Source organism: Pseudopodoces humilis, chromosome 9 (genome assembly GCF_049639895.1).
Source record: "Pseudopodoces humilis isolate 2021_Gansu_Grassland_sample_001 chromosome 9, ASM4963989v1, whole genome shotgun sequence".
Classification (NCBI taxonomy): domain Eukaryota; kingdom Metazoa; phylum Chordata; class Aves; order Passeriformes; family Paridae; genus Pseudopodoces; species Pseudopodoces humilis.
Window position 1 is genome coordinate 20630396 of NC_142208.1, and position 25033 is coordinate 20655428.

The following is a 25033-nucleotide window of genomic DNA, read 5'->3' on the forward strand; positions in this document are numbered from 1 at the left end:
GTGCCCCCTAACCACACACCGGAGAAACAGTTTTATGCTAAATTACAGGGAATAGTGCCACTAACAACACTTCAAATAACTGCTTTTCACAACTAATTACATGGGAATGCAAAAACATGAAAGGTTCTTGAATTTAATAACTTCAGCATTGGTCAGAAGGGGAAATTAGTAGGATAAAAAACACCAACTAGTGTCTTACTTGTCTGAGGTCGATGAAAGCTAACTGCAGGGTGTCTCCCTGGAATCCTGGCACAGGCTCAGAACTAGCAAACACTGCAAAAAAAAAGGTTAAAATATTACGGATGTAGATTTTATTTTTTATCAAGCTCTATGTAATATAAATCCTAGATAGCATAGTTGCATAGGAATAGCTTAATAACTTAGAGTGATTAAAACCAAACAAACCAACAAACAACCTTTTGACAGTTTTTCCAATAATCCTAAAGAATAATACTTTAAGGAGTATTATTAGAAATTTTGCTTAAAATTCTGACCCAGTAGTAATGTTATGACCACAGAAATCAAGGTATTTTTTAGCCTGAGGTGCATGATTACTGAAGAATTTCAAAATAATACCAAACCCATAGCTGTCAATGTAGTTTCAAACATCTGCCTTTGTTACAGCATCCATGCTATAAAACCTGCACCTCCAGCCAAACAGCATTAAAGGACAAACACTAAGGTGGGAGTTAGTTTCATGTATAGACAATGGATAGAAAGCCCTATGGTCAGAGAAGAGCTGAAATTCTTTCTTATGCCTTTTAGCCTACTTATCAGTAATGAACTTCTGCTCATTTTGAACCCAGAACTGGCTGTCCAAATTGGCAAGCAAAAATATATTCATAATACAAAAAATAGCAACATGGTAAGTGAAAGAAAGCTATTTATTTAAATCAGGAAAAGATCAAAGTAGATAAACTTAAAAATAAATACACTTTTTGTAGTTCTTATTCCGGTTGTAAGTTAATAACAAAGACAAACAACCACTGCCTCATATCCCCACTCAGGTTAGGTATCTTATTTCAAAAGAACTTAATGAGTATTTTTCTTATGCCCTTCAGGTAGAGCTCTCAACAAAACAAAGTAGATACTACTACAACAGCTTTAGAGAAGCATCATCTGAAGCAGTGAAAGGTATTTTTTCCAAATCTGAGAAACAGATCATTCAATGGTAGAGGAAACAAAACATATGTATCCAATCTCCAGAGCCAGTGCTAAACTCTAACATTCTCAATACTAATATTCAGAAGTAACATGAAATTCTTAATATATTTTTTTAAATGGCTAGTTAGAAAATGAGGATTATATGGAGGTAAAATCCAGAAAACTACTGATGTCTTGAGCTAACACGATGGTAAAATAATGGCCTTGAACATTTACTTCTGAATGTATGGTTTCAACTTAAAGGAGACTAATGAATCCAGATCAACTATTTCACAAGTCTAAAAATGACTACATGGAACACAATTTTAGATGAAGACTCGTACTTAAATGGTACAAGAAACTACGAGGAACATCTCAGAATACTTAAAAATAGCTTGGTAATTGATGGATATAGTATTAGAGGAGCAGCTTTACAAGTAGAAGCAGAATTTATTACTTGTATTACACTAGTGCAAAAGTTATTTTATGAGAGTCATGTAATAGGAGAATGAATTAAACTGCAATACAACTTTATCTTTCATCAACTAAAGAAATAAAAATAGCAATCAAATGCCTTAGGGAGACCACTGTAATGTCACAGACAAGTACTGGTAACATTGGCAAATGCTCACTGATTACTGTATTTAAGTGTGAATTTTAAATTGTCTGGTCTTCCTACTTTGTAAGTAACACCAACTTTCTAGAGGCATTTTCAGGGAATTTTAATTGACCACAAACATGCCTTAAAAAAAAAAAAAGCTAAAAAACAGTAGAAAAAAACATATCTTACACTCAATATTTTATAGGGAGAGTTTTCTGATAATAAACTCTTTATATCAGCCAAGACAAAACAGCCTGTACAATCACCAACCTGCAGAATTACAAAGATGCCTAAGCCTAGGCACCTTGGGCACCCTTCTAAACAACCTAGGCTAAAGGCCTACGTGTTTACACGGCTGTCTTCTGCAGGTATTTCATGGCCATTACGAACACTCTTTCTTAAGGACAGTGAAGCTGGGCTCTGAGGTCAGCCAAACCCAGAATTTAAAAGGGAACACCACACTCCAGCAGGAAATCCTAAGCAAAGCTCCACAGCAAACAGATAAGAAGAGATACATGAGCTGTGAGCAGCACATTAATAAGAAGGATACACATGATGGTTAGAAGGGGTCTTTTCTACATCCCTTAAACCAGGAAGGTAAGGCCCATCAGATCATCTGATCCGATCCTAACTTTCTGTTCATACACAATACACTGCGACCAGCTTCCCCCACCAGAATCTCAGCTCTTCCAGCCACTCCACAATGGTAGCTAGCACTGGGAGAAAGTATAATGGCAAAAAAAGGGTTACAGAACTGAAAAGTAAATATCACTGAAAAGTGTGACCTTCAGAAAGTCTTTTCAGCTAGCTTTTGGCACTTTATACTTTGGGAGATATCTTCCTACATCAGAATACTCTTACATGCCACAGGGCAAATATCTGCATCTTTTCTGTGCTCATCAGGCGAAGAGAGTCTGGAATTTATCCTAATGCATTAAATAATGCAAAATAATTTTGTTTCTCTACATAATACTGACTACCATTGCAGCTATAGAACAAAAAATACACAATGTACCAATCTTAATTGTTGCATAAGCTTTGTTCTCTTAAACTACAGTTTTATATTATAAATGCATTTACAACATTAGGGACACTCATTATAGCACGAACATTTATTCTCACATTTGGAACACTGACAGGTGACTACAATAGAATTTGTTTCATTATTATAATTTCATGAGTTCAGAGGGCAAAAAGATAATCTACTTATGGTAACAGTCAGACAGATCCCTCTCCGCCCTCAGCGCAGGGCTTTTAAGTTTTGCTAACAATTTTACAAAGCTAATTAAATATTTTCTACTGCACAGCATATTAGGAAGATATAAGAACAGGATTAACATTCTTAATTTCTTTGTCCTAAGGGCCCTTTTCTAGATAGTAATGAAACACTGTCATATATACATATTTTAAAATATTCACCCCCTACAATCATTCTAGCTTAAAGAGGATTTGCAGGGGTAGGGGGGCTGGCTGGTTGTTTGGCTTAATGTGCATAAAAGCATTCTGGAATTTTATAATATAGGAGAATGAAATGCAAAGATCACTATTAAACTGTCACTCTTAAGGGCAAACAACTGGCTGTTTGGCAGTTTGAATCATAAACCCAAATGTTTGGGAAAATTCAGTTGAAAATAAACATTATATGAATCTGGTATTCACAAGGTTTTTGTTAACATCTTCTCTTCCTCGGCTTTGCTGATAATATATATGTATATAGAACAAGAATAATGTGGATCCTCAATATTTACAATCTCAACATACTTCCTGTAACAGGCAGTTAAGGAATATAAAGAAGATAGGATCAAATGAAACAAATACATAGTAACACCAAAACAGGCTGGGTGGTAACACATGAATTATAATAGTGAATATAAATGTTGAAAAGATTACTTCAGTCCATTTTATTTTGAATATTTTGCTTTGATCTTATAATTGTATTTTGTATACAAGATATATGAGAATTGACATATATATATGTACATATTCATGGAGATCTTAAGATAAAGGCTATATCTACTAAATGGAATTTAAGACATCTTTGACTGTAAATTGCATTGAATTTCTAAACAATTCTAGATTTATTAGGTCTCTTAATTTTATTGTCTCAAGATCCCATCTTTTAGACATCATCTGGTTGTGCCTCTCTGTTGGTCTGGGAATTCAGTACCTAATTCTTGATAAACAGTTTTGCTACTCACTGGAAGAAATTAAAAACCAGAGTCTGGATTCTGAATCAAAGGCTAAATTAGGACAGTTTAACTCCAGCCTCATAGCATTGATTCACAGGCAGGACAGCCAAGCTATAGAAGTATTTTTAAAGGAAGAGCAGAGAATCAGGTGGCTGTGTGAGCTGCCTCAGCCACTTTGCAGCCCTGCTGGATGCTCCAGCTGTTCAAACACGCCTGGAGGGAGCCTTGCTGAGGGAGCTGCCAGCTGGGCAGGCAGCAGCCCCCAGCACCGGCAAGGTCTCGCTGCTTCCTCTCCCGCCCGAGCTGCCATATGTGACCAGCGGATGAAGGATGGCCTCCAGCCAGCGAAGTTAACCTGACTGCCCAGATGGGAGAGGAGGCAGGTAAAGCAAGGGGCCTCCAGAGAAGAATATAGTGCCTTTTCAAGGAAAAACAGGATCTGTTCCTCAGCTTCTGGCATGCCCACCTGGAGACTACTTTTGTGTGTGCTCAGCAGAGGACACTCTGGTTAGGATGTCACTTGCTCTTGGATACTGTCGCTCTCCACGCAGTGAGTGACAGGAGGGACTGCCTGGAAGCCATACACAGGGCTGATCAGGAAAATACAGAGCACTCTGCTTTGCACTAACCCTCCACTAAGCCTTGCTTGTTTACAGGCAAAACCCAAAACCTTTTCACCCTTTCACATCTGGGTGAAGAAGGATGACCACTCACCCATATTTCATTCCGTTAACTAATCCTGCCTCACAATTCATCTATGTTAAAACACATAAATTAAAGAAAAAAAATTAGCTCTTCCAACAATTACAACTTCAAACAAGTTCTAATTCCTTAATAAGAAGCTGATGTAAGCTAAGTAGATCTGGATGGTGTCTCTGAAAAGCTCATTATTTATTATGTACACCTTTCTCCTTGTATAGTGAGCTACAATAACCCACATTTGAATTTCATTTTCAAGAAACAGCAAACAACCCTTTCCCAAACCATTTTCTTCCTTGGGGAACCAAAATGTAATATGCAAGCAAAAGAGTACTCTTTGGATGTTATTTAATGTGACTTAGTACATTCTGTTTTCTGAACAATGATTCAAGAATCTCAATCATCCTAGTGGAAATAACCACTGAGAAAAAATGGTATGAAATACAGGGGTAAAACACTGCTCTAGGTCATAAAATTTGCAGAGGAAGTAAAGAAATACTTTCACAAGCTGAAATCAAACTGAAATCTTTTGGAATATTTGAAAGGAAACAAAAAACATGCTAGAAGAAGAGCCAGATGATGATGACTTTTTGTTTTCCCTTACAAATCATGAGATAAGACCAGCTGATGCTATTATTGCTGAGTAAAAAGTATCAGATATTTCCAGATTTTCTACTCTGCTTTTTGAAGTTAACTGTTATAGGTACTCCACTGTATTAAAATTTAGTGCAGGATAACAAAAGCACAGGTCACCACCAGATGACCTCCTTCCCTTCTTGGAAATCCACCTATCACTCTACCTATCCTTTGCCATTAAGAAGAGCACTTACTGACTTTAACAGATTGCTGGGTTGTTGTTTGGACTGTTGTTTTTTAACAGAAAAGAAAAAACTAATAAGATATCACATTTTTCTGATTTTATTTAGATCTCTCCAGTTCATATTAGAAAGAATAAAATTATAAATATCAGAAAAAAAATCTACAATATTAGCAAGAATTTTTAATAGTTTACTTTCAGCTATTAATAACTTTCTACATCTCATCTAAATTCTTAATTCAAAATTCATCTAGTATACTCCATTGTAAGTAAAATGTCAAACCCATTAACACAATACAGTAGAAAATTCCCAACAGTTGTGAATTATTTGCACACTCTAAGCACTAATTGAAATGTCACTGTCGTATCCATTAATCCCAAAGCATCAAAGAATAAAGCTGGGGGAGGGTGATGAGCAAGAACATAAATCACAGGCATCACAGTGAGGCCTGGAATGTGCCTGTGATGGACCTTATGAATGAAACCACATCAGCAAAGCAGTGTGAGCAAAATCTTGTGTCACTCCTTTATTCCACAGACTGCAAAATGTGGCTTGTTGAAACACACCATTCTGACAAGCTTCCATAATCATATTTAAACTACTCAAAGGGTTTCTGTACAAAATCAGGGTTTTTTTTTCTAACATGCTTTGTAAGTTTTTCACAAAGGAAGAAATAAAGTTCATTCTGTTAGCACTTGTACAGCCCATGCTAGAAATTACACAGTGGTGGAAGAATGCATTTTTCAGTTTTTAAGTTACTAGCTTTCTAAAACTTTCTTATTTTGGCCGAAGTTTTTGTATGTCCTGTCCATGCCATATACTCAGAATAACAGCTACATATGAAAAACCATGTCATCTTACAGTTATATTATTATTTTAAAATAATGAAATGTTATAATTTTAGATCAAATAAAATTCTACTAAGATTTCTTCACTGATGAAAGTTTCTGCTGTGCATCAACCAAAGATGGTAGACAGAGACAGAATGCTAGTAGAAATTAGGATGACACTAGTCAGGGCACATATCAGCCTTTGCCTGAGAAGAAAAAGATCTGAAAATAACCCAAAGATCAGATGATAGCTGGAAACAGTGGAACTTCTCCCTTCTTTGCTGTGAACATACTGTTCATACTGTGAAAGTCACCTGTAAGACATGCATTTTATCCCCTGTACTGCTGGAAATCCCAGGGTGAAGCAGGGCATTGGTAATTTACAGAGAGTAGTGAAGTACTGTGTTGTTCACAGCTGATATTTTAAAAATTAGAAACAGAATAATACTGTAATGGACAAGTTTTCTTCATTGTTACACTATTTGTTCAGAGGGCACATGATAGTTTAGTGGTTGTATTAATTCAGCTTCTTAAGATGAATGATCATGATGTAAGTGTTATGAATACTGTATGATTTATCTTTTAACAACTGGTATCTTTTTTACATCCAGGAAACTAGACAAACGCACAAACACACTCCTATGTACCTACCTGAAAAGTACACTATTAAATTTGCAACATCAAGCATACTAAAAGTAAGGAAATTCAAACCATGATCTGTTTGGTTAACTTGTACAATCATAGAATTTCAATATCACAAATATTCTGTCAAGTCAACCCTGACTCAGTTTGTTCCATGCCCTGAAAGGCTTTAAGGCTGGACAGTGAGGGACCATCAGAAAGATGCCTGCTCCACCAGTTACTGAGTTCACCCAGAATGTAATGAATAAGGCAGGAGAAGGAAAGACAACTGCATGTTTAAAATGTCAAAAATGCCACATAAGTCTTTCTCTGGACTCCCACAAGAACTTTCCGTGATGCTAACCAAATTGCTTGAAATTAAATTTTCAGTTTCCCATAGGAAACCCAGCTTCTAATGGAGTAGTCATCAATTTTTTTCATGCATCCAAACTAAAAGCCTCAGGATATGACCTGTGTAGCTTGCCCATTTTACAGCTGTCACCAAAATAATTGAGACCTATTCTTCAAACACATAACACAAAAGACACTTTGGGGAAAAAAAGGTAAAAACAGAGCAGAAGAATCTGAAAATTGAAAAAAATCACTAGTGAGCCTTTCCACTGCATCTCAGTCATCAACTATAAAACCAGTCCTAACACCTATTCATGGAACTCCCTTCCAACAGATTAACAACAGACCCTGAGCCATGAGCTCCATGCAAAACATGAGGTAATTAACCCTGCCTTCAGTGCTGTATTGAACCACTTTATAAAGTCTGATACCATATTTTAAACAGTGACATAAAACAACATCTGATGTTTACTAAATGAGTACTCTATTATTCTGCACAGTAAGGCAGTAGCAGTTCTACGAGTGAGAAAACCCGAAGTAACAGCACATTTAAAATTTGTATCATAATAGATGAACTCAAGAGGAAACATTAAAATTTCATAGACATTTCACCTTTTTTTCTTAACCATTAAAACATAATATTTATGTAGCAGTTTGGGGCAATCATGTACTAACCTAAATCTTTACTGGATATAGTTATTATGATTCCATTAGGAGTAATAACAATGTATGTTTCAATTTAGATATTTTAGTTAAAAGAAAAGTTTCATTAAAAAAATTTTCCATGAATGCCAACATACTTACTCATAAATACTTTTACAAGAAGATGTACCGTAGTATTATTTTTTTAATAAAAGACAAAGTTTCTTTGATTATGGAGAATGATCACTATATAGCTTTCACAAAATAACTTTTTTCAATGTTAAGACCAATACAGATTGGAATATATACTTACATTCACACTGTATCACATCTAAATTAAACTGCTGAATTGCTCCCATGCTTATTTGTTTTAATTCACTGTCCAGTAGCATCTGCATTAGGGACATTGAAAGATGCTGGCAGGCTGACATGCAAGCTGTCTGGGCCACTTTTCCCTAGTAGAAAAAGCAACAAGTTTTACAACAGAAACAAATGATATGTCACTAAAAACCTAAATCATCTGACTTGATTTTAATATACATTCTAAGTCTTAATGATACAAAACTTAGATTAGAAGGAGAGAGATCACACTTCCTGTTATTTATTTGACCTATTAGATTTGTTTCTATTAGATCAAACAGAGAACTAGATTAAATAGATGTTAAAGCAATTATTGATATTTCTTCCAGCAATCCAACAGTCTTCATGAATACAAGGACATTTCCAAAACAATGACAATTAAAGTTGCTGAAGCATATGAACAGCTTTGTGATTTTATTTAAATATTCTTAACCAAAACAGAATGAAAGCAAGAATGTAATGAAAATCAACATGCTGCATATTTTTGATGCTATCAAATTTTAAAAATCCCCCAACTTTATAGAAACCAGAATGATTCCAATCGGTTGGGGCATTCTCATAAAAGCTTGTGCTAATTGTTGGTAGTTTATCTGCTCAGTTTCCATCTCAAAGTTTGTTGCTAAATTATTTTAAAAATTCATGCCTATCCATCATCTCAGGTGCCTAATAAATCAGTGCTGTCAGTGATCAACTACTTACAAAATGAAATGTAGCCCTCTGCTGTACAAAATAGAAACAATTTCCCAATCACAGTCTAGCTGGCAATAGTGCTCTGTATCATCTACACGACAATTTTCCCAACATGAGATCAAAAAACCAAAACACCAAGCCAGACATTAACCTGAATAAATTATTTAAAATTTAGTACAGAAAAATTTTAAGATAACAAAATTCTACCTTAAAGTTAAGAAAACCACCTGAAACCAGATACCAAACCAGTACCATTCTATTCACAGCACTGCCATCTTTTAAAACACAGTGATCTTGGGTGTCAAATGCAACTATATGAATCTCTGTAGTTTAATGTACTGAAACCACTCATTACAACTGATGTGTAGGTTACAATATTGAAACAAACATAACAACACATTTACACAAAAGAAATCATAATAACATAACAGAGCTACTGGAGCGCATGCCATTATTGTTTTACTTCTATCCATCGGTACTGTGATGTCACCTGTTTCTCTAAAGTAATGGTTCCCCAGCTGTTTTCTGCAAGGTCAGGTTGATCAATTCACTGTTGACTCCCAGAAACATGCATAAGTAATGAACAACTATAATGGAAAGTTCACTGTCCCAAAAAGTTTGGGAAGTTCTGCTCCAGCATCTGAAGAGCCAGATCTTGTCCTTACTAAGCCAATTTGCTAAGATGATTGAATTTTCATGTGCAGAAAATTTTCATAACAGAAAGCAAATATGGCCCCAAATATTTCATGCTTTAAAAATCCATTACTTGTTAAAAGGTAATTACAATATAGCAAATACAATGGAAAGCCTTCAACCCTCCTCACGTTCACACTGAAACATTAAATGGCTGCTGTTAATTCTTTTTTACTATTAAGACACCTTGAACTGTAAGGAGCTTTTTATCTAAAATGACATGTCAGTTTCTTAATTGAAAACCTCAGAAAAGCAAATAACATATTTGAGCAAAATAGATGAACTGACAACAAAGAATGTAAGAAACAATGCAAGAACAGCATGCTTAAAAGTCTCCCAAACCCAACAGCAATTATACTGGGAGACATGCAGCTCTATTCCCCAAGCAGAACAATACCAATATGAATGGGGGGAAAAGAAGAAAAAAAGAATAGGCAAAAAAGGAAGGAAAAGGGGAGGTGAGAAGCAGACTAAATGGGCCACAGTTCATGTAATTACAGTGTAGTGCATTTGAAATACTTAATGGAAATGTCATTTTGATTTAATGGAACAACTAGTGCATCTCTGTTTAATGTACTGCTCCATCAAATCAGCTCCATGTTCTATTTATGCTGCCACTATTATGTAATAAAAGTTCAACCAGATTAATAGGTTGTCATGAGAAATTTTAACATTCAGTTTATTTCATACGGAAACAATGCATACCCTTCTGTTATCTTAAATAAATGAAAGAATTTTGTATTTCTAACAAGCATATGTATGTAGCTAATTGTTACAATCTGGCAAATATCAATAGTACTGGAGCACAGGATAATGGTTACAATACAGAAATGAAACAGCTGAAGCCACTCCAACTTTAAATAAGTATCAATATATGTACATTTAATGCTGGTTTTAAAGTTTCATAAAATGGAAACATCCTAACATATAAATTAATGCCAACTATGTAACTTGAACTACAGGCTTATTGTTCAAATGACACATCAACAAATACTACAAGTTTACTATACACAGTTGATGCTTAATAAAAATCACTTAAAATTCTCAAATTTAGAGAAAAAAATAAAACTATGCATATATACCAAAATGCTGAATTTTAACTAAGAGAAATGTGAACTATACCATTATCCTCTTCAAAATTCAGTGCTTCCCAGTTCAAAATACACTGGATGTATGATACCCAGAAAAGAATTAACATTTGTGTTTGAAAAATAGGATCTAGTTAAAAATTAATCTCAAAATTTCCAACATCTACCACATCATCAATTCCTTGCCAATTTTTCAAAGAGCATTTTGAAGAGGAAATATAACGACTTGTGAACATAGCAATAACATTTATTTTTCAGGATTGAACAAATGTCAGTTAACTGATGTTTGTTAATTTTGCTTTTTTAAATTACTATTATTATTTAAGGGGATGAGGGTGGCCATGGTTATCTAGCAATTAAATACCTATATTCAACAGCATGCGGAGATTCAGCAGGCTCCCCACATTTGCCCCAGTTGCCTCCCATTTGGAGACACTACTATTGTCTCTGCTGTGCCTATGCTAATTGCTCCTATCTACAAAACCTATTCTTCCACTCAATCAGTGTAAAGTTTAGAAAACAAGGACCCTATTCTATACTCAAAAACACCTGCTAACAGCGTTAAAGGCAACTGTTTTTTCACCCAGCCTTCACATTTTGCTGAAATACAAGTTTGTAAAAAGAGAAAACCCTTAGACAAACTTCTTATATTTCAAAGGAGCTTGTAAAGAGAATCTGCTGACATATTAAATCCTTTTTTATAGGACCCAAAAGCTTTTCTCCTAAGAACAATTGTAGTAAAGAGACATTTGGCTCCTAGGAAATTCCCAAAGGGTCAGCCATATGCATCCTTCCACGGCACCTTCCCGGTGCTGCTTTCTAAAACCCATGCTTAGCTGTCTCAAAAGCAGCTTTCATCATTCACTATGGTGTCAGTCAATATGATTTATGGACTGCATTCAACAAAGTCAAAGCATATAGAATGAGAAATATGACTACAATCTGCTAATTTGTTTTGTATTGAGCCACTTAGGAGTCAAAGACCTGATGTCAGGCAAGAGACCAGCAACACAATTAACCAGCCAGTGACAGATTCATCCATCCTCCCTGCCAGGCTGTGCCAATCAAAGACAGCATGAAGCAGCAGTTGGAGAAGTCAGTAAGAAGACCCATTCTCTAAGTAGCCTGTGGAGGCTGTTGATTGACAGTTTTTGAATATAGCTGCAGAAAACCACCACCCCTTCACCCTCACTGCAAGCTGTGAAATTAGGCTTTTGCTGCCAATCACAGAAACAATAAAATAACACAAACTGCCATCCTCAGCATAAAAAGAAAATAACAAAACTTAGCCATTAAATCTAAGATGCTACGGTGAAGAATTGATTTAGCAATATGAAATAACATAATGTTATTCTTTCTGAAAATGCAAATAAATTAAACATACAAATTTTATCACTCAAGGTTAAAATCTCCAACTTTTGAACTATTGATAGAACACAATACTAAAAACGAATGGAATTTTAGAGAATCAATTTTACTTCCAGTCTCTGCCCCAAATGCTACTGAAACAATTAAAAATACCTAATTGAAAGTAATTTGCAACAGTCTCTTCTCAATGGCCATTCTTTTCCAACTTTGTATTGACAAGGCACATATCTGGAATAAAATTTCAGCTAATTCTAAGCTTAGATTAAAACCACTTACTTACATACAGACCCACTAGAATTTCCAGTTAACTGATCTGAAAATACAAGGTAACATTTTTCCCTAACTCTTTAAAATAAAACTAAAAAAGGTACTTCCTTAATAACAAATTTGATAATCCAATTTATTTAATGAGATTAATGGCTGTAAAATGAAATTTTAATTTGCTTTTTGATTCAAAGCCTCTAATGGCACTATAAACTGCAAAATGAAATTAAAATGGGATTATAAACATAATCTCAAAAGACTAAATTCTTGCGAATCCAGAAAACAGAACCATTAAAAACTGCATGACTTTCCAATTAAAACCTTCCAAAAGACACATAGCTTCTGCGTTCTACATTGCTGAAATTTTGCTAGCCCTCAATCTTGAAATAACCAGCAGCCTGAGACCTATACAATACTAACAGGAAATATTTCTACACAAAACACAGAGCTCATGACACCTATTATCTTGACAGTACACCAGGATGCTGAGTATTTAAATGATAGAAATGTTGATTGGAATGAACCATTGTCATCTAGTCCAACCTACTTGGAGCACTGTTGCCAACACTACTTGTTGGTCCATTGACCTTTACTCCTGCAGACCCTTCAAAGTAACTGAGGATGGGAATTGAGCAGCCTCTTTTGCAATCTCCTTCAACACTGCACCACTCTCTTCAAGCACACTTTCCCTCCTTTTAATATCAAAGCTCCTCCTGCCAAGCTTCTACCTGTGACCACAGCCATGTCTGAAATCGTCAGTCCAACCAAGAGGTTTGGTTCCATCAGTTTTGTATTTGTTCTTCAAGAGGCTGTAGGCTGCATCTCTCCTCAGCCTTCTCTTTAACAGACTAAATACTCCACCTCCCTACACCTCCACTTGCAATTTGTGCTCTAGGCTCCTAACAACTTGGGAGCCCACTACTAGATCCATTCTCCCAGTTTTAATAATTTAGTAGTATTAACCTCATCACTTTCATTAGCACAGCAATGCTTATGCCAAATTAGAATAAATTCCTCATATGAAAAAAATTGCAATCTGAAAATCATCAAGGGATGGGAGAATTCTTAAATACAATTCATCAGCTTCTTTAAAAAAAATTTTAAAAGCAAATAAAGAACACCAGCACACACATTTCTTAACCCAGACAAATGCAGCAGGGGAACGATGGAACTTTCACTGATTTTTTATTCAGCTATATCACTCTATCCTAATTCTGTATGCACGTCTCACCACTGTATTTTGATACCTGACCTCTCTTTCAAGAGTTCTCAGTCTCTAAATTACCTCATTTGGGATGCAAGGCACATCCCATCAACCTTCTGCAAGGTTTTTAGGACTCCTGCTGTCTGTCCTGGTGCATGAAAGCCCAATGTTAGTCATTAACCTGATCCCTGCATGCATCCACACAAGGTACACAGCAAGTTATCAGCAAAACAGAAAGGGTCTTTTTATTAAATGATTAAAAATTGAAGCAATAAGCCTGCAGGCAGTTCATAGTTTTTCTGTTCACATGCTTTTTCTTCATCTTGCATCTACTTACCGACATAGCTGCATGGTCATTGTTGTTATGCTGAGAAGGAAACCAGTAAGGCAATCAAAACAAAAAAATTAAGATGTACTGTCAACTTCAAAAAAAAAAAAAAAGAATAAAAAATTGGTAGCAATAAAAGATAAGCAAAAGCTTACAAAAAAGAACAATTATAGCTACATAATAGTATTTTTTTTAAACCTCTGAACTTATTTAGTATTTTGTTGAAGTGTAACAAAGAGATTATAACTTAAATAATATTATTTTGGCAATAATATGTTTTTCTGTAATAAGGAACTGTATGCCAAAATATCAAAGCAGCAAACTTCAAATGACAAAGTGTCTGTTGAAATGCCTTTCCAGAAACTTTTAATTACAAGAAAGAATATACTCCAAAAGTCTTAGGTTAAAAAAGAAATGCCATGTTTACCATTATGGCTTACAGAGACTATCAGTATGTTACTAACATACTTTGTTCAAGCAAGACTTAAAATGGCTCAGGATTCTTTAGTAAGAATCTAAATATAACACAACCCATTAATAAATTTTAACATAAAACTTCTAGCAATATAACTGTTTTATATAACAGAAAGCTGTTTTCTTTTCCAAAATTGCTTCTTAAGTACAGTAAACAAACACAGAAGAGAAAACTAACATTCAAGACTTGAGACAGAAAAGGAGCTTTGGAGACACACGACATTTCCAATGATTCAACAGAGATATCAGTCCCCGACTAACTTATGTCACTTTGTGTGCAGATTCAGTAGAGTTCATGGTCTACCTGATTTAGAGCTCTAATATTCCAATGAAAATAACACAAATTGAATAAAACAGATACACAATGTAAAATGCATTTTTGAAAAGTTATGCCTACATTGATACAGAAATACTTCACTACAGCCCCACATGAAAGCACAAAGGGAGACGCATCCCCGTGCATTTACACAGCTTATACATACTGCAAAAACAAAACAAGATTCTAATGACAAGAACCCGATGACTGCAACAAAAAAAATTGTTAAAGAACATATCATAACACTTCTACAGGCAGACTAGTGTTTGAAACAATTCCAAAGAGAAACCAGTGACTCTGGAGTGTGACAACAAAGAACTAGCATGGCCAACTAGTGTCCCCAGTCCCAGCCCAATGCCCTCTAACACAACTGGATATGAAAAGGTAGAAGAGAAAAGACCTCTCTACTTGTCCCACTCTTTTCCTTACTAGAATTATGGCCAGTGTGCTAGGAATTTGTTCTTTGACTTCTAATTACAGAAAAGATTCTGATAAATTATTTTGAGCAGTGGAATGTTTCTGCCAGCCATACAAAAACTATTATGGAAATGACACTGTGACATTAATGGAATAATTCATTAATGAAAATTAATTCTAAAACTATTCCAAACCTTAATTACAGCATGTGAAAATCTAGCTTAGTTTATCACTCCAAAGCACTTACTATTTTAATGAGTTATAGAACCTGGTTCTGGGTTAATCTTGGAAAATACTTTTACTAAAAATTTTCTCTTCACAAAAATAACTTACTGGTACAAATCAAACTAGAATCACCATAGTGTGCACACATTTTCATATAAACTCCACACACAACATTAACAGGACTGTATTTCTCTACAATTGGCCAAGACAGGATAGGGAACGAGATGCAGGGTAAGTAAAAAATTACAAGAAAACTCTTGCCACAGCAGACTGCTTGTCCATACAGTTCTACCTCATGCCTGTTACCTGACCAGAGTTTGAAATTACAGAATAACCTCTTTACAGAAACTATCTTTCTCCAAAGGCTGACTTGTACCCCCAGGCACATAATTCTATACCTTCCACACTTCTTAAGTCCTAACGACACAGCTGCTTCTTTGCATTCCTCTTAACCCATTACTTCGTTTTGTCTGGCTCGTTTCTGAACAGCCATTTAGCAACACACATTCATGACAAACTTCTGTACATCCTGCTCAACAAATTTCACATCCTTTAACTGCCATATGCACATGGCCACTGAGAACCAGTGCCATTTGTTCACACTGCTTTGTATACTAAGTTACAATGAATTACACTATCTAACAAACTTGCTATTCTTTATCAAAAAACGCTCCACTGATTTGGCACAGAAGCACATGCCTCACATGACACATTCACATCAATATCACATGATACATTTTGAGTGGGCTTTGTCTTTGAGTCAGTTAAAAGGACAGGAGACTGAAGAATTGCAGTCTCTGTATAAGATCTGGAAGGCAAGATAAGCCTGCTATGCCAGCAAATTCAACATCTTGCTGTCACATAAAGCAAGTTTTTCTTTCAGTCCGAAGCCTCAAAACATCCTAAGCATTGAGGATTTATTCTTTTTAAGCATTGCAGGTGGCCAAAGCACTCAGACATCAGTGTGACTGTAGCAACCAAGGACAAGCTGATAAAAAGCAGATGTAGTTGAATTACTTACTGAAGTTATTCCAAACCTATAAAGCTATAAACCATTATGATGATAAGCCAAACTAGAAATAGTCTTTTTTATCTGAAAGCAAGGGGAAATCAGACAACAGAATGTAACAATTCATACATAAGACAGGTTAACAGTAACCTTTTTCCTGGGACAAAATAACACAGGATATACTTGAATATGAACAAGGATTCATTCAATGAAACTCTGTTAACTAGAATCAAGTAACTTTTTATGATCAAAAATATTTAGCTAAAAACCTTGGAAAATGCAAGACCTCCATAATCTTATGCACAAATGTAGGATTTACATCAATTCTGTATTTTTTGAACCAATGCATGTGCACAGAAAACCAAGATGGTTAATCAAAAAGGCTCTAGAAAACTGCATGAGTTCCTACACTATTTGTAAATTAGTTGCTGGTAACAATATTTAGACTGAAGTATTTGAAAGTATTTTCTAAGTATTATGATGGGTAAGCTCCACAAAAATACTGATACACATTTGACAATATTTCTGTGCTGAGAAAAACTTAAAAATACATCTGTCAGCATGTGCACAAATCAAAAAACAGAACCTTTTGTTCAAACCCTACTGCTTTAAAATACAATTATGCTCAAATAGTTTAAAATTAAACTTAATTTTGAACACTTACAGGTAAATGAGTAAAAACTTGAAACGTGCTTCTTAAAAAGTTAATTAGGTCCATTAAGTATCCACTGGCTCTTCCATCTGATTCAGACATTGTCCAATCATAATCAGCAATCTGAATAAATTCATCTATTTTTTGGTTAAGCTTTGTGTATATTTCTCCTTCTGCAGCATGCCTTGCATCCTGAAAAAAAAGAAGTGTGCAATGCTTGTCAGAATTCTAGAATATTATTAAATGTAGATAAAATTATGTCCATCAACAAAACTGAAGTCTTGTATTTTTCTTAGATTAAAAAATAATTTACTGAAATTGGTACTTTAATATCTGTCTTAAATCTGAGGCTGTGGTTTTTAAAACACTCCCATCATGTATACTATGACTGATTATAACTCTGTGAGTGTTTACAGAATAATCAAAGTTTTCAGACAAATTAAATTAATTTGAAAACAAAGCAATTTGTTTACTTTCTTCACAACAACCACCTTTAATTCAGTCTTACAAATTTATCAACCCTGACACAAAGTTGATTTTTCTTTTACAAAGAAAATAATAAAAGAACCTAATAATTTTGTTTTTTATGGACAGAGGTCAAGCAATCATATGATTTTTTATGTAATTGCTGTCTAAAAGCTGCACATCTGAAGAATACTCATAATTTTTCATCCTCCTATAAACATCCGTGATGCACAGCACTCCCCTGCTTGCTCCTGCTTTTGTTCTGCCACACCCTGGATTCTACTCTCTGGAACATCAAAGTCCTGCATTTACTGTGAACTGAGTTTACAATACTGTCTCTGCCTCGTTTGTACAGGGGACATCCTCAGAGATGCAATGGGATTTATGTGCAGATGCTTGTGTGTGTTGCTAGAAAGTTGTGCTTTTGCCAGCCTGGAGTTTAAAGATACTGAGAATCTTTCTAATTTGGGCTCAATATAAAATTTTCTGCAAGTAATATGGAGAAATAATTCAAGTACGACATCTGATTTAAACCAAATGGATCAGTTACTTAAGATTTTCAGACAGTAAAAATAGCCTGGATATACTGAAGCAACAAAAAAACAGATTAAGCTCCCATCACTACTTTCCTCTAGAAGAAAGCAATCAAAAAAAACATGGCATTTGAGAAAAGTGTAAATAAGAAATGCAAAAAGAAAAAATAAAAATATTCACATTTATCTGAGCTTAGAGGTGTCCTCACATTGAGTGTGCCAAGTTCAGCCTTCAATCAGGCCCTCGGCTGAGGCACTTCAGAAGCAAGCAAGAAAGTATGCGGCCCTGACATAAATAAATATCAAAGTAGGATTCCCAAAAAATAGCATTTTTACCGCTAAACCAACTTGAGAAAGCCTCCACTGAACAGCTCTCCAAATCCAACATGCAAGAATCTGGCAACCTGTCATCATGTCAAAGGAGTATGTGGATATCCACAATTTTGTAGGTGGCCATGACTAAGAAAGTTTCAATTAAAGTCAAGTCTACATTTAAAGTCTTTAATTAACAACAAAACCTCAGTTGCAGCAATCTATAATGATGGGACTTTCAAAAATATCTGCCTAATTTGGAATTTTTTTTTTTTTTTTTTTTTTTAATCTAAGTAATTTGTGTAGTGGTACTATCAACTTTAACAGTTAAAATTATTTTCTGGCAATGGCAAGACTAGTCCTTCTGGTTTTGTCTTGCATTAAAAAAATACAGTGTAGTTTTAAAGGCTCACCTCATGGAATCATGGAAACGTGATCAATGCTGCTAATAAAAGGAGATTTTTGACCACTCTGAAAGAATGGAGGTGACACAATTTGCCACCAGGAGATGAATTTAATAAAAGGAGAACATACCAAACTCTGTGAGGGCCCAGCTGGGGAACTGTGAGCAGTTTTTCTTTACAATAGGGGGAAAAAAGGAGGGATTAACAAGAAAAGAATTTTCTACTATAATTGGAGAACGTTGTGCTAACAAGTTCTCCAGGCAAGTAGACAGGAGAGAAACCACACACACAAAAAAAACCCTCCTGTTTGTCCATATTTATCCTCTATTTTTCCAAAGTGCATACATGCTAAACTCACTAAGAACAGGCACAGTACTGAATCCCTCCAACAGAACTTGGCCTGTAGGAGTGTTAAACAGCATAAGCAGTCTACAAAAAGTATAATACAACTTGCAAATGCACTTATTAAATGAAATTCAAGGATAAAGAATATCTCATCTCATAATAAAATCAAAGACTATGACTGTATTAAGTGTTTTTGAATGTATGTTTGATTGGTAAAAAGATAATGAATTGCCCTTAGAGGAAAATAGCTGTAGACACACAAATTCCAAGACACACATGCACTGATGGTACTCAACAAGCCAACTAGGCACCCCAGACCAAAATTATTAAAACTGCTGGGAGGGCAATGCTAACCAAGTACAGTTGCTAGTCCACAACCTTTCTACCTTGCCTTATGCACTAAATCCTTAGCAAAACAAGCAACAGCTAATGGGAGAAATGTTAGCTATCAACTGGAAATTTGAAGTGTCTTGCAATGGTGCTATCTTATTCCACCTCACCCACCTTTTAATATCTATGCCAGAGGGTATATTACAGTAGGATAGGCTACACATTGCATCAAGAGATAAAATGAATTGCAGAAAACAGAACTCTCTCAATAGGATTAATCCTCTTTATCCCATAAATACAATAAATCACTCTGTTTCAGCGTGCATGGAAAAGATGCCAAATGCCTAAAGTTCAAGTTGCAGCTGCTGTAGAATCCTTGATGACTTTTACTTTTGTTTTGTGGTTTAAATTCTAAAAACATCACAGAATCATTTTAGTTTGAGCACTAGTTGTTAATACTTCTTTTAAACTAATATACCCTTTGAAAATACCTCATAAAATAATTCTACTGTAGAATAAAAAATAGATACAAACATTTCAGATTAAGGTAGCTGTTTTGCTTGATTCCATTTAGAAAGAGGGAGAAGTTACACAAACTGGAGCTTAATCTATTAAAAGCTTCTGGTGAAATTAAGCTTTGACTGCCATTTCACAACTTAATAAAAAATGCACTTGAAAGATAATATTGAGGCTTCTCACGTACTGACATATGCATGCAGCTTTGCTCTCACCCTTCTTGGTTTAAAATGCTTCATTTACATAACTTTTCAGACACAGTCACATAATGGATAAGATATATCATACCTTAAATGTAGAAAGCCCATAAAGTCTTGCAGTGTGAACAGTCAATTGTGAAATATTTGTAATGTTAGATATAAAATCCTCAAGGTATTTACAGGCTTGCTCCAAGTGTGTTGTGTTTATGATTATTTGAACAAGCTACAAGAGACGAAACATTCTTGTAAAAATCTTTTTAAATCACCTATTGTAATTTAATTTTGTAAATGGTTGCTTCTTTCAGGAACAATGCTATTAGAAATTCATTCCAGCATTTCAGGTTACCACCTATTTCCTGTTAGTTTTCAAGCTTGCTTTCAAATACCACTACAGAGTAATAATGTAGCTTAAAAACAAATAACGTCATTCCAAAAACAAAGATTTCAGACATCTACCCAGAGAAATAAATCCAATTGACAGTTTAGAATTAAAAAAGAAAAAATAAAGGAAAACATATTGCTGAAATAAAATCACTAATTTGTGCCATTTGATTTTTTTTTTTTAATTTACTGCTCTTAAAGTTGCAACACTGCCTGCAGAATGATGCATCAACTGTATCTTATATCCCACTCCACTCTATTTTTTATGGAAAGAAACAGAAACTCAACATTAGCGATACTAACTGCTAGACAGAACACACAAATCATACTCTAAATGTAAACAAAAATGTGTATGTTTTTGGCTTATTTCCTGCAACTCTCTGTTTATCATAAAAAACACAAAACATTTTCATTGTCATGTCTGTGCCCAACTAGACCTAACTAGACCTAACACTGTATTGTTCTTATGTATGTAAGAGATATTGATGCTTTTTATACTTATTTTCATTTTTAATTTTAAAACAAATACTACTTGATTTTCTCATACTGTGATGTCAACATTTGTGTATCTACACTTACAAAAATAGTTTTAGCATGGACTGTTTTAAAACCCATAGTTTTGAACAGGTGTTTCAAAACTTACCTCGGTTAAACCTATATGAGGTTTTTTAATTAGGTTCTGTAAACAACTACTTAGAGTTCTTGTAAGCAGCAAATTTGTAGATTTTCTGAGCATATCATCTATTTCTGTTGAACTGAAAAAAAAAGGTTTATTTTTATCATTACATTGTACGTAGCAATACTTTGACAGCAAGACTTAATAATTTTAATTTCTTCCCTACAAAGGGAATTTTTGATGCTAAGAATTCTCTGCGTGCATTTAAATTCTGGTTGCTCCAACTTTTTTGTGATCCAGCAGATAGAACACCTCCTTCACCTACCAAATTGTCCATTAACTGAATTTCAACACTGAAGGAAAATCTGTTATTTTTAGATTTTGGACATGTTTATTGACTCAGCAGTTTGTAAAGAGTAATTTGTGGGTTTTAATGAGTTACTAAGGAGGTCAACATGTGCTCATTAGTACGTGTAAATTATAAACAGTATCAATTAAGAATGTGTGAAAGGGAGTAATTTACATCTTTAACAGTGCAGAAGTGGGTGACAAGGCCACAAATACCTTCCAGACTTCAGATCTCTGAATTCTATTTTATGCAATTAAAACTACGCTTTTGAAGGCCAGAAGAGCAAATGAAATGGATGAATCGTGATGTTTTCTATCAGTAAAAGGTGGGATAAGGAGGGAGTCGGCATGCAGACTGCATGTTTTGTTGCAGGAGAAATCATTGCTAAGGGAACTCCAAGCACTGAGTAGGGAAACACTAGGAAGTAATCAGGGATGCTAAACAGTTACTTCTGAAATGGTCAGTATTAAAGTGTACTTTTCAATCTTTACATGCTTTGTTAAAGAAATAAATTCTCTAGATTATTCAAACCAGTCAATGCTGTTTAAAGAACCCCAGCAGTGTTTTAAACTGCTTACCACACACACCAAGCTACGCTCACCAATGCACGTGATATAGTACATACATATCCACATATGTATAAATACATGCTACAGCACTGGGAATCATAGATTAAATGGCTATGAAGAATTACATCTGTAAATTATGAAACAAGCATAGCAAGCAAGTACAGAAGAAAGTGTATTTTCATTTTAGTATATATTTTTAGGTCACCTGAAAGTTGCAAGCTACTTTACAGCCACATTCCTGATAGTTCCAGCTTACCTGCGGTGAAGTGACTCTGAAAACTTAAGGCTCGCATAAATAAATTCCTTCACCTGCATGTAAATTTGAGGCACTGACTGAGACATTGGAAGCTTCTTTGGAAAGGATTGCTGAGAAAATAAGAGATAATATTGTCTTACACTTGCAACTGATTCCAGCAAGAGCTTGGTACTAAACAAAACAATTAGAAAACCACTTAACATTATCAACATTTTAATCTATCTAAACTTTTTCTCGTTTTCATCAAATACAGAGCTGCACATGTTGAGCTGATTTCTACATCTGTTTAATTAGCTTATAAGCAGAATACAATTTTATCACTTCTTTAAATTATGATGAAGTTTGGAGATTTTATGTAATTCAAGATGCTCCTGCAGAATGCAATTTACAAACATACATTAAAATCAGGTCTCACACTGCTTTTAATCTGAATGAACAAGACAGAAGCAATTGGGATAAGAGGTTCAAAAATGCAAACTTTTTTTTTCCTAAAGAAAGCAGTGCAAAAAAAAAGTTTGAGAAGTTCAACACTTCTGGGATTGTCAAAGTATCTTGAGAATGCTTAGACTAATTTTTTAAGGTTCACAAAACCAAAGCAGTTTGAATTATTTTCAGGAATTTGGATTAACATGTGGGAAATAGTAGTAAGTTTGTAATAATAAAATCATGCTTCTTACTTCGATTTTAAAGCTGATACTGTATTTGGGAGAACAAAAGTGAATAAATTAAATTAAAACTACACAAACTAAATAGGTATTTCTGCAATGAATACATATTTTTTCACATTTACAAAAAATTATTTTTCTGTTTATGACTAATGCATAAAAAAGATCATCAACTGGTATCATCCATGAATAATTCAATTTCTCATTAGAAAAAAGCATCCATCAACAACAGCCAAAGCTTTGTAGTAATCACATATACATATATATGTATAGGAGATAAGAGTATTTGGTACAAAATAAAAATTTCTGCAGTTTATTAGCAAAATATGCCATGCTAAATAGTATCGAGGGTATAGAATACTTCCAATACTGTAAGGGATTTTCATTCTATTTAACTTACTTTAGTATTATAATGGCTAAAGTAAATTAATTTGATGGAGGAATGCATCCAGAAAGCACTCTGGAATCTCATTCAAAAATCAGCATAAAAACCCCCTTTAATTTTTCATCTTCATTGCAACATGTATTAATGACATGCAACTGTTACAATTTCTGGCAAATCCCCGTTGAACCACAGAATTAAAATAGCTCTTCACTTTTGCAGGTGACTGTAGCAATGGATCTTGTATAAAAGAGCTTCCCCCTACAGCAGTTACTCCCACTGTCATGTGGTTCTCAGACTTAGTGCCCCTCTACAGACTCCATGATGAGCCTCTTATTTCCTCACTGCTATTTCTAAAATCACACTTGACTAGCAGAACAGGTTAATCACCTTTCTGTGAAGAGAGCCTGTAGTGAAAGAATGGCTGAGGCTACAAAAGGACATCCTACTGCAGTGCTATTACAGCAGAATTATTCACAGTCCCTTCATGTGTATTTTGCCCCACATGCTCAAACACAAATATGTAAAAGTGAAATACAGAAATCATTGTCTCTAACCAATCTCTATTTTACATATATTTTGCAATACAACAGCATATACTGAGTAATTAAACACAAGTTGCAACAAAATTTAGCTAAAGACAGATTGCATTATAATTACGTAAGGACTTTATCAATTTAACTCTATTATTAATTTGTTTACAAAACAATGGATTTCATTATTCACTCAAACATCTGAGCAAATGACTCAACCTTTCATTTTCATATTTACTTATGACTAGATAATTACACACAAAGAAGGTGATTTAGCCTCTTAATCGACCTAGCTTTTCAAATTTTAATTGTTTTTTAATTATAGAAATCATTACTGTCCCTAGTGTCCTCAACTGGATTGTCACAAACTTTAATAACATAAAAGCTTCCCTTACCTTATCAAGCTCTGGATCTTGAAAAGGAAATTTGCTTATAACAATTCTGTATTCCTCTTCATTTGCTACAGGGATAGGGCTGTAGTTGTCAGCTTCAAAAATATCCCTGGTGAATAAGCAAAGTGAAAAAAATTTGGATATGTAACAGTATTTTCTGGTGTTAAAGTGTAAATATATATAAAAAGATACAAGGATATATATATATATATAATAAATATAAATTTTACCACCACACTTAGGTCTGCATCTTAAAAAAGTTGAAGAATTTTACACATAACAAGTATTTTTGATTACTTTGGAAATACTTCATATGTGTTAACTCTTTACAGTATGTTTAACCACACAGGAAAAAAATACCCAAAAGTGTTTTAATATGCGCATAATACAGCAAAGGAACCTCAGAGCAACTAATCCACTCCAGAGTAAACCATAATATACCTATTGATTAACGAAACCTGCACTTTTCCTACACTAAAGCTGATATTCAGAGTGTCTCACTTTGGCACCAGAGCTGCATATGGTCAATGGAGACGACTGAATGGACTTCAAGCAGGAAATGGCCACAGCATTGTTTGGGCACCTTCTGCACTTCTGTACAAGTCAAATGTCTATAACAGAAGCACAGGGAACTGGAGAACCTTAAGTGGTCAATTTAATATTAAGGTTTTCTGTAATAAAACACTTTATGGCAAGCAATTTCTACACATTGAGACATCACACCCTCTCTGCAAACAGGCCATGGAGTACAGTCTCAGACTGATGTATTCCTGGGCTTAGATTTTATTCAATCAAATGATCCC

General features: G+C 34.7%; 1 protein-coding gene across 11 annotated transcripts in view; it reads right to left on the minus strand.

The window, feature by feature from the left end:
• EXOC6 (exocyst complex component 6) overlaps positions 1-25033 on the minus strand; it is a 115192-nt gene that overhangs the window by 24357 nt on the left and 65802 nt on the right. For 5 of the 11 annotated variants that reach the window (XM_088059414.1, XM_088059415.1, XM_088059408.1 and 2 more), the window contains 8 exons: positions 24234-24339; positions 22259-22368; positions 21112-21223; positions 20176-20310; positions 16995-17174; positions 13899-13928; positions 8208-8349; positions 200-273 (listed from right to left, as the gene is read on the minus strand). In XM_088059414.1, the coding sequence (XP_087915540.1) occupies positions 200-273; positions 8208-8349; positions 13899-13928; positions 16995-17174; positions 20176-20310; positions 21112-21223; positions 22259-22368; positions 24234-24339 (889 nt within the window). The remainder of the gene's footprint in view (positions 1-199; positions 274-8207; positions 8350-13898; positions 13929-16994; positions 17175-20175; positions 20311-21111; positions 21224-22258; positions 22369-24233; positions 24340-25033) is intronic. The other 6 variants (XM_088059416.1, XM_088059407.1, XM_088059410.1 and 3 more) reach the window with 3 other exon arrangements.